The 11446-nt window shown below is 45.8% G+C and overlaps 1 protein-coding gene across 1 annotated transcript in view; it reads left to right on the plus strand.

Annotated features, from left to right (window-relative positions):
- Positions 1 to 10145, plus strand: part of LOC138974565 (uncharacterized) — a 21094-nt gene extending 10949 nt beyond the window's left edge. The window contains exons 5-6 of the mRNA XM_070347284.1: positions 8331 to 8446; positions 9724 to 10145. Coding sequence (XP_070203385.1) covers positions 8331 to 8446; positions 9724 to 10145 — 538 coding nt within the window. The remainder of the gene's footprint in view (positions 1 to 8330; positions 8447 to 9723) is intronic.
- Positions 10146 to 11446: the final 1301 nt, after the last annotated feature.

Below are 11446 nucleotides of genomic sequence, written 5' to 3' on the forward strand. Positions count from 1 at the left end.
GTTTCCTTGCCAGACAAGGAAACTCAAGGCATCCTGTCAGGGAGAGAATGAGGCGAACTCATTTTGACCTGAGGTCAGGATGTGTGTAGGGGTACTGACTTTGAGACAAATGACACAAGATATCCTTTGTACATACCGAAACAGCGCTTGGTCGACGGGTTTCGGTCAGCCAGGACTCATTCTTAGTAAAGACTTTTTTATTAGTTGAGTGTCGATGTTAAGGTGGATAATCTGAATGTGTTGGTATAGCTTTATGCGATTTGTTTCATCTTGTATTATTTTCAACCTTGAAGAATAACAAGTCGCGTAAGGCGAAAATACAATATTTAGTCAAGTAGCTGTCGAACTCACAGAATGAAACTGAACGCAACGCAACGCAGCAAGACCGTATACTCGTAGCATCGTCACTCCACCGCCCGTGGCAAAGGCAGTGCACGTGGAATTGACAAGAAGAGCGGGGTATTCGTTGCGCTGAGAAGGATAGCACGCTTTTCTGTACCTCTCTTTGTTTTAACTTTCTGAGCGTGTTTTTAATCCAAACATATCATATCTATATATTTTTGGAATCAGGAACCGACAAGGAATAAGATGAAAGTGTTTTTAAATTGATTTCGAAAAATAAATTTTGATAATAATTTTTATATATTTAATTTTCAGAGCTTGTTTTTAATCCGAATATAACATATTTATATGTTTTGGGAATCAGCAAATGATGGAGAATAAGATAAACGTAAATTTGGATCGTTTTATAAATTTTTATTTTTTTTTACAATTTTCAGATTTTTAATGACCAAAGTCATTAATTAATTTTTAAGCCACCAAGCTGAAATGCAATACCGAACCCCGGGCTTCGTCGAAGAGTACTTGACCAAAATTTCAACCAATTTGGTTGAAAAATGAGGGCGTGACAGTGCCGCCTCAACTTTCACGAAAAGCCGGATGTGACGTCATCAAAGACATTTATCAAAAAAATGAAAAAAACGTTCGGGGATTTCATACCCAGGAACTCTCATGTCAAATTTCATAAAGATCGGTCCAGTAGTTTAGTCTGAATCGCTCTACACACACACACACACACACACACACACACAGACACACACACAGACACACACTGTCACGTTTCAATATATCACTTAAGGTGATTATGAACCGGTTAATTACTACTAATTAACTAACCACACCACGATCCACTCTCGCAGGCATACAATTAAATAGAGTCAACAAAAGTATAAGTTTCAGACGCCTGTTTATGTATAAACTCTCCACCTCCCTCGAGCCTTCACTCAAAATATGTTCCTTTTACGTTCTCAACACGTAAAAAACCAGTGTTCACTGACAAAATGCCAGTACTATGTAGAAAATTATAGTAACACGCTGAACCCGTGTAAATACAGTCGAAATGAGAATGTTCTGTTCGAAAAGCTCTAGTTCGTGCAGGTGTCACACACCCCACGTTGTCACTACTCCAATGAAATCATAGATACGAAAAGACAACGGTGGTCAACGGGGTGCGTACGACATGGTGCACTTAGCTTTATCTCTGCTGCTGCTGCTTAGCCGGTATGCTGGTTAGTCGGTTCGCTGGTTAGCCGGTCCGCTGGTTAGCCGGTTCGCTGGTTAGCCGGTCCGCTGGTTAGCCGGTCTCCTGGTTAGCCGGTCTCCTGGTTAGCGTAGCCTCAACAGTTCCCGCCAGAGTCAGCCGTGCCGATGTTACGGGAACGTAACGAACGAACGAAACGAACGAACGAAGGAAGGCTGCAAACAGAAAGCATCGGTGCACTAAACATGTCAGCTACCCCTCACCCACCACCTTAAAACATGTCATCTTTAAATATCTCATCGAGCACGTGGGCCTGCACAAAACGGACTTTTTACAACAACAAAACAGCCATTTTCCGTCCTTCTCTCCCTATCTGCAAAAACCATATACAGATTAGTATTTTAGCGTCACAGAGAGTAAATTATGCGCTAACCTGGAAAGAACAACAGAGAGTATTTCATTCCACAACACAGACTCATCAACAGCGTTAAATAATGATTTATTACCTCAAAAGCCTATGATTGTACTCTCAATGGAAGCAAAGTCCGCTTCCTCCCTGGAACAGTCTCTGTTCGTCAACAGTGACCCAAAACGTCCAGAACCCCTTGTCGAATCCTTATGCGAAAGCCATCGCCGACGAAGGAAATGTGACGACTTGTCCTCAGCAAAATACGTGGCAGAGGAAAGGAATAACTTGTGGAAGTTCCCCTAGAGTGCCGAATATGATACTCGGTGAAAAACCATCATACTCTAGTAACTGTGTGTTAGGTCCTTCCCCTTCTGCCGCTGGGTGTCAAGTGTGTCGTCCTTGAGTCTCTGACAGACCACCTAGCCAAATACACGTGACTGACCTTGTCACCAAACCAGTCCAGCTATACACAGTTTTGCCTCCCCAAGCAGGAAAAAGACACGAGAAACTCAATCCCTGAAAATCCCGTGCGCGCTGTCAGCGAAAAAAACCGTCAGCCCTATGACAGCAGAAACCTGCACTGTGAAGCTCGTGCGTTTCAAAACATCCGTGCTCGGGAGCACTGTCAGCAAAAACTCTGCTGTGTCCAATATCACGCACAGGCGCTTTCTATCATACATTGACCCAGAACAGGCACTCCACTGAGTGACGCTTTCTTGGTCTCTGTCACCCGATCGTGACACACCTCCCCTCTTCAAGACGAAACCTCGGTTTCGCTCACAGTCATGTTCTCCTCTACAGCCCGAGAGAGAAAGTCAGCTCCAACATTGTTGGCGCCCGGAATGACGCGTACCGTGAATTGGTACGGTTGGAGAATCAACGCCCAGCGCATAAGTCTGGCGTTTGCCAACCTTGCAACCTGAAGATATTGCAGAGGTTGATGGTCTGTTTCCAGACAGAAAGGTCGTCCTCAAGAACGAGCAACCCCTCGTTTCACCCCTGATAACTGCAACCTTCTCTGTCTTCTTGTCTTTGTTCTTCTGGTCTTTGTTCTTCTCCCCGTAGGCTGTCCTCTCTATGTAGGCGCGCAGCAGGTTGGCGTGGTACAGGCGTGCTTTCCCGTGCATCATGATCCTGTAGTCGTTCTGGCCCACTTTCGCTGTCACCTCAAAAGGTCCTTGCCACTGCAGTTGTAGCTTGTTGTGTTTGACAGGTAGAAGTAGCAACACCCGTTCTCCAATCTTGAAGCTGCGCGGCCGTGCCTTGCGGTCGAATCCTCGCGCGTAACGCTGTGCTGCTCTTCCCAGGTTCTCTTGAGCCAGTTTGCAGGTCTCTTCAATCCTGTTCCTGAGTTCTACGATGTAGGTCGCTGTTGTCTGCACCTCCTCGTCAGCTTCTTCGTCTGTCCAAGCCTGACGCAGGATAGCCATGGGACCGCGTACCTGTCTGCCGTACAACAACTCAAATGGGGAAAAACCCAAGCTCTCCTGAGGAACCTCGCGGTATGCAAAAAGCAATGCTGGGATGTACCTGTCCCACGTGCGTGGTTTCTCCTGAGCTAGTTTCCTCAGCATGGTCTTCAAGGTGCCATTGAACCTTTCCACCAGTCCGTTGCACTGAGCATGGTAAGGAGTGGTGAAGTGCTGCTCCAGTGATAGCAGTCGTGCTGCCTCCGCCATCACTCCTCCCGTGAACTGCGTGCCTCTGTCGGTGAGTACCTCTGATGGAATTCCCAGCCGGGACCACATAGTAACCAGAGCCTCAGCTACTCGCGTGGCTTCAATCGATTTCAGAGGGATCGCCTCTGGGTATCGAGTAGCGTAGTCCACCATGGTCAAAATGTATCTGTTTCCGTCCTCAGACGCAGGCAAGATGGGCCCGATGATGTCCACTGCCACCCGACGAAAGGGTTCGTCGATGAGCGGCATCTTCTCTAAGGGGACCTTCCTCACCCTTCCTTTGGCCACCACCTTCTGGCACTTATCGCAGGACGCACAGAAACGTCGGACATCCGTGCAGATGCCTGGCCAGTAAAAGTGGCGCCAGACACGATCCGTGGTCTTCTTGGTGCCAAGATGCCCTCCCAGAATCGAGTCGTGTGCCGTTGCCATGACACCCTCGCGAAACTCGCGAGGCACGACAACCTGTTTGAATGCACCTTCCTTGTTGCTGAACTCACGGTAGAGCAACTTCTTGTCCCTGAGGAACCTTGACCTCCCATGCTTCCCGCTCAGCTTCACCTTCCCCGACTTCGCGTGCTCCCGAGGAGTAGCTAAGGTCGGGTCAGAATCCTGAGCCTTCGCGAGAAGCGCGGGGGTCACGTTCCCCAGGGCAGCTCGTGCAGCAGGTAGGGGTTTGAGAGGTTTGTCCTCTCGCTCCGCCTGTGCCCGCGTGAGCACTGAAATGACGTCGGGAGACCGATAAACGGGAACCTCCCTGGTGACGCCGTCCACAAACTGAACCCGGTTTCCAATGAGCAGGTCGCATGGAGGATCGTCCATGACGACGGCCACAATGGTCCCCGTGAACAACGGGGTTACGACCTTGATCACTGCCGTGTTCAAGTCGTAAGCGTGAGATGCCTCGGCCATTCTCACCCTGATGCTGTCTCCTGTGTAGGCCATAGCTGGAACTAGACTCGCCCGAACCACTATCATGTCTGCCCCTGTGTCCCGCAGACCTTCGCCCTTCACTCCGTTAACGTAGACGTTGCAGTGGGGCTGGAAATGTTTCCTGGAGCACGGAACGCAGAGTTGTGGGATGGTGCATGAGCTCGTGACGTCCCTGAACTCCTCACTGCCAACGAAGTGAACGCCCTTCTGGTCAGCCTGTCTCTTGTGGCAGTCCTTCTTCACGTGGCCCCGCTTGTTGCAGTAGTAACACTGGATGTCAGTTCTGGAACTCGATCCCTTGTGTCCCTGATCGTCCTTCCCGTCCTTGGGTCCTGAAGAACCCGAATTTCCCGTTTTTCCTGGCCGTGAGCCTGAAGATTTGCCGGAGATCGCCTGGGCGTCCTCGTGCACTCTGATCCAGTCGGCTGCCTCCTGAGTAGTCTTGGGCTGGTGCTCCTGCACGAAGGTCACCACCTCAGGTCGCAGGCTGGACATCAGTTGTTCCATGACTATGAGGTCGGCAAGGTCGTTGACGGTCCAGTCCTTTTCGGCCATCTCCACCCAGCGCCGCAGGTAGAGGTTAAGGCGTGCCACAAACTGATGACTCAGCTCGCCGCTCAGTCTCTTGCTGTTACGCAGACGTCGTCGGTAGGCTTCAGCAGTCAGGTTGAAGCGCTGGAGTAACGCCTTCTTAAGTGCCTGATAGTCTCTCGCCTCGTCGTCATCCAAAGCGTTGTAGAGCTGCAATGCGCGTCCCTTCAAGCAGGTGCTAAGGCGGCTAGCCCACGTGGCCTCTTCCCACTTCTGGTCAGATGCAATGCGCTCAAACCGGCGTAAAAAGTCGTCGAGCTCGTCCTTGTCATCGTCGAACGTCGGCAGTCTCGTACGGTCGGCAACAAATGTCGGCGCGCTAGCCTGAGTAAGCGTACCCTTCTCGGCCTGTAGCCTAGCTAGTTCTAGCTGGTGATCGCGTTCGGCCTGTTTGTCCTGTCTGTCACGTTCTGCCTGTCGTTCCCTTTCCTGTCTGTCACGTTCATCTTTCTCTTTCTTTTCTTGTCTGTCTCGTTCATCTTTCTCTTTCCGTTCTTGTCTGTCACGTTCGTCTTTCCTTTCCTGTCTGTCTCGTTCAGCCTGTCGTTCCCTTTCCTGTCTGTCAAGTTCGTCTTTCTTGTCCTGTCGGTCACGTTCTTCTTTTCTTGTCAGTCGCTCAAATTCTTCCTTCCGTTCTACTTCTAAGCGTTTTAGAACGCTTCGGGCTCTAACGCGTGCGTCTCGCTCAGTCGGTTGCTCGCTCCCAGGAGTCTCGAAAGTTATTCTCCTCGTAGGAGATCCCCCTGTAGCCATGGTTAGTTTTAGCAAAGCTTTATTACCAAAGTAAGTCTAACGCAGCTATAGCTAGAACACGCGGTGATGAAAGCGGTGGATACAAAAATCCAGCAACCGGAAAATGCAGAAGAAAAATCCAAACAGTGTAGAACAAAACGCGTAGCCTACTTTATGGCTGCTTTTTGCGGTGAAACAAAGTGTTTCCCACAGCCGTGGCCTACTTTATCGGCTGCTTTTTGCGGTGAAACAGAGTGTCTCCCACAGCCTTGGTTAGGACAGAAGTCCTCGGACCCTTCCCCCCCAAAATTCCAACAAAGTCAAAAAATGGAGAAAAATCCAAGTAAAACAAGACGGTAGAAATGTAACCTGTTACAGAATACGAAACAACAATGTAGAGAAAACTGAGTAAAACGAATAACAAATCCGCTAACCCCGCTCAGCTCTCTGCAACGGAAAACTCTGAACGTACAACAACAAAGATTCACAAACAAAGGAAAGGGAAGTAATCACAGTTAGCGCATACAATAACTCACAAATTACAATTTACATTTCCTGCAAGATGTGAATCGCTTAAGGTGTGGTATATGATCAAAACTATACAAAAAAGGGTAGCACCAAGCAGAAAATAAGTCGAGCACTGACGAGATTATCTGCTCTTAGTTATCCTTAATTGGTGGGTCTTTATCAGTCAGAAATTAACTGAGTAAATCCCGGCTTGGCCCCCACGTGTCACGTTTCAATATATCACTTAAGGTGATTATGAACCGGTTAATTACTACTAATTAACTAACCACACCACGATCCACTCTCGCAGGCATACAATTAAATAGAGTCAACAAAAGTATAAGTTTCAGACGCCTGTTTATGTATAAACTCTCCACCTCCCTCGAGCCTTCACTCAAAATATGTTCCTTTTACGTTCTCAACACGTAAAAAACCAGTGTTCACTGACAAAATGCCAGTACTATGTAGAAAATTATAGTAACACGCTGAACCCGTGTAAATACAGTCGAAATGAGAATGTTCTGTTCGAAAAGCTCTAGTTCGTGCAGGTGTCACACACCCCACGTTGTCACTACTCCAATGAAATCATAGATACGAAAAGACAACGGTGGTCAACGGGGTGCGTACGACATGGTGCACTTAGCTTTATCTCTGCTGCTGCTGCTTAGCCGGTATGCTGGTTAGTCGGTTCGCTGGTTAGCCGGTCCGCTGGTTAGCCGGTTCGCTGGTTAGCCGGTCCGCTGGTTAGCCGGTCTCCTGGTTAGCCGGTCTCCTGGTTAGCGTAGCCTCAACAGTTCCCGCCAGAGTCAGCCGTGCCGATGTTACGGGAACGTAACGAACGAACGAAACGAACGAACGAAGGAAGGCTGCAAACAGAAAGCATCGGTGCACTAAACATGTCAGCTACCCCTCACCCACCACCTTAAAACATGTCATCTTTAAATATCTCATCGAGCACGTGGGCCTGCACAAAACGGACTTTTTACAACAACAAAACAGCCATTTTCCGTCCTTCTCTCCCTATCTGCAAAAACCATATACAGATTAGTATTTTAGCGTCACAGAGAGTAAATTATGCGCTAACCTGGAAAGAACAACAGAGAGTATTTCATTCCACAACACAGACTCATCAACAGCGTTAAATAATGATTTATTACCTCAAAAGCCTATGATTGTAACTCTCAATGGAAGCAAAGTCCGCTTCCTCCCTGGACCAGCCTCTGTTCGTCAACAGTGACCCAAAACGTCCAGAACCCCTTGTCGAATCCTTATGCGAAAGCCATCGCCGACGAAGGAAATGTGACGACTTGTCCTCAGCAAAATACGTGGCAGAGGAAAGGAATAACTTGTGGAAGTTCCCCTAGAGTGCCGAATATGATACTCGGTGAAAAACCATCATACTCTAGTAACTGTGTGTTAGGTCCTTCCCCTTCTGCCGCTGGGTGTCAAGTGTGTCGTCCTTGAGTCTCTGACAGACCACCTAGCCAAATACACGTGACTGACCTTGTCACCAAACCAGTCCAGCTATACACAGTTTTGCCTCCCCAAGCAGGAAAAAGACACGAGAAACTCAATCCCTGAAAATCCCGTGCGCGCTGTCAGCGAAAAAAACCGTCAGCCCTATGACAGCAGAAACCTGCACTGTGAAGCTCGTGCGTTTCAAAACATCCGTGCTCGGGAGCACTGTCAGCAAAAACTCTGCTGTGTCCAATATCACGCACAGGCGCTTTCTATCATACATTGACCCAGAACAGGCACTCCACTGAGTGACGCTTTCTTGGTCTCTGTCACCCGATCGTGACACACACACACACACAGACACACACGCACATACACCACGACCCTCGTTTCGATTCCCCCTCGATGTTAAAATATTTAGTCAAAACTTGACTAAATATAAAAACGAAAGTTTGTGACCTTTGCTATTTTCGCTTAACAGCATGGAAGGTCGCTTGACGGTCATGGAGGCTCAACAATCAGCGCTCAAGGAAGACAACTCTGATCTGAACATTGAACTGAGTAATCTGAAGACCGAGTTTTCCGACTACAAGAACGGTGGGTTTAACTCAGTGTGTGTGTGTGTGTGTGTGTGTGTGTGTGTGTGTGTGTGTGTGTGTGTGTGTGTGTGTGTGTGTGTGTGTGTGTGTGTGTGAGTGTGTGTGTCTGTGTCTGTGAGTGTGTATGTGTATGTGTGAGTGTGTGTGTGTGTGTGTGTGTGTGTGTTTGTGTGTGTGTGTGTAAAACGTGGATCTTCCAGAAAGAACACGTAAGAATCACAGTTGTTGTTTCATATTGGCAGATGCAGTAGCTCTCGCTCCAATTGTGTATTTATTTATTTATTCATTATTTATCTAGTTAGTTAGAGCTTTCGTTATTGGTTTATTTTATATACGTGTATATTTATATTTCAAATCCCTATGTATGTGTCATCATTCAATGTTTTTTATATTTAGTCAAGTTTTGACTAAATATTTTAACATCGAGGGGGAATCGAAACGAGGGTCGTGGTGTATGTGCGTGTGTCTGTGTGTGTGTGTGTCTGTGTGTCTGTGTGTGTGTGTGTGTGTGTGTGTGTGTAGAGCGATTCAGACTAAACTACTGGACCGATCTTTATGAAATTTGACATGAGAGTTCCTGGGTATGAAATCCCCGAACGTTTTTTTCATTTTTTTGATAAATGTCTTTGATGACGTCATATCCGGCTTTTCGTGAAAGTTGAGGCGGCACTGTCACGCCCTCATTTTTCAACCAAATTGGTTGAAATTTTGGTCAAGTAATCTTCGACGAAGCCCGGGGTTTGGTATTGCATTTCAGCTTGGTGGCTTAAAAATTAATTGATGACTTTGGTCATTAAAAATCTGAAAATTGTAAAAAAAAATAAAAAATTATAAAACGATCCAAATTTACGTTTATCTTATTCTCCATCATTTGCTGATTCCAAAAACATATAAATATGTCATATTCGGATTAAAAACAAGCTCTAAAAATTAAATATATAAAAATTATTATCAAAATTAAATTGTCCAAATCAATTTAAAAACACTTTCATCTTATTCCTTGTCGGTTCCTGATTCCAAAAACATATAGATATGATATGTTTGGATTAAAAACACGCTCAGAAAGTTAAAACAAAGAGAGGTACAGAAAAGCGTGCTATCCTTCTTAGCGCAACTACTACCCCGCTCTTCTTGTCAATTTCACTGCCTTTGCCATGAGCGGTGGCCTGACGATGCTACGAGTAAAATGGCATTGCGTTTCATTCTGTGAGTTCGACAGCTACTTGACTAAATATTGTATTTTCGCCTTACGCGACTTGTTTAATTGTATTCCAGATACGGAGAGTGTGCATGTAAGTTTTCACGCAAAAGGATCATCAAGTTCAATATCGATCACGTACACCCAGCCCGTCCTTCTCCCTACTGTGTCAATCAACCAAGGCAATGGGTTCACCGCTTCAACCGGCAAATTCGCTGTGCCCGTGAACGGTACCTATTTTTTTGCTGCCACCATGTCGTCTGGACGTAGCGCGTCCGCGAACAATTATTACAGAACTGATGCTGAGTTAGTTGTAGACGGGTCAGTGGTTTGTAAAATCCAGTCGCCTGTCTACGGAGAGGTTGGGTCTTGCCAGGCTGTGGTGGAACTGCATGTTGGGCAGAGTGCCTGGTTAAGATGCGGTAGAACTGTTGCCACCAACTGTTATTATAATGGGCCTGTTACTTCTTTCACGGGGTTTCTCATCAGCCAAGCTTAAAGCTCCACGTGTTAGAATGGTTCAAAGAAACTATAGAGGAAAACAAGCGTTCTTATCTGATCTGGGAGCTTTTATCATGCTAAAACCTCATGGCAAATACGAATCTAAATCATCATAGTGCATTCGATGATCTCTGCGAATAGTTTAGCGCGTAACACTTCATTTTCGTGCGGTACTCTGTACAACCATACGGCGATGATTAAGACTAGAACCATTGTGTTGATCATACCTGTACCAAATGCGACGTCTTTTGTGTCATTTTCTGATAAACATTAATGTTATGCATTTGTAAAGCTATTTTATTATAATCAGTGGAATAATTGTCACTCTCGCTTTATCAGAAACGTCTATATACTCAACTGTTGTCAAAAAGAATTAAAATGTCTTCTTTTTCTTTCGTTATGATTGTGTGGAGTCTTTTGATATGATTCGGCCCGTACTGAGTATGTATAAAGATAGAAACTGAACGGAATTCATTTCTTTACAAAGGTACCAACATTCAGAATAGGCACAACTTGACACCTTTTACATAAGAAAGTCAAACCAATTCTGTATCCAGAACGGGTTGTTTTGTTTAGCTGTCATGCGCATTTCTCGTGTTATCCCATTTCCACTGATGAAGCTGTCGATCGCATGAGCGGTCGAAAACCGATGATTTTTGTGTCAGTTTTGATTGGTACTATGCCAAAAAACGCTGTATTTCCGCAATGACTCGCTGGATTACATTTAAACTTGCAGGATCTATATGCCTGTTTTCGAGACGTACTTCGGGTAACATATAAGATCATTACAGGTTTTTGTTCAGATGTAATTCAATCTTCCGGAAAGTGTTTTAAAACCCAGCACATGTTTGTTCACTGACATTTCAAAACATTCATGAATTCAAATGAATACTGACAAATAATTGTTACAAGTACTGCCAAAGTTTCATTTGAGTATGACCACTGGCGTAAATTTGCAATAATTCATGTGCACAGTATAGATAAATGCCTTTATTGCAGCACTGTAGATTCATTATAAGGCTATGAAATATCCAGGGATTTTGTTGTTGTTTACAAAGTGGAGCCATGAATACCAATTGCTGATTTTAACATGCGAGGCTGAATTAATTAATTTACTAACGATTTTGTCTTGAGAGAAATACAGTGCACCCCCCCCCCTCCCCTCCCCACCCCCGCCCACTCTCCTCTCTCCCATACAAATACCTATACAAATGTGAGAAAAGCTTATCTTAAAAGGGAGGTACTCTTAAAATGCACATACAATTGCGCACGTTATGAGCAACAGTTCTGAAAAAGTGG

Source organism: Littorina saxatilis, linkage group LG8 (genome assembly GCF_037325665.1).
Source record: "Littorina saxatilis isolate snail1 linkage group LG8, US_GU_Lsax_2.0, whole genome shotgun sequence".
Taxonomy (NCBI): domain Eukaryota; kingdom Metazoa; phylum Mollusca; class Gastropoda; order Littorinimorpha; family Littorinidae; genus Littorina; species Littorina saxatilis.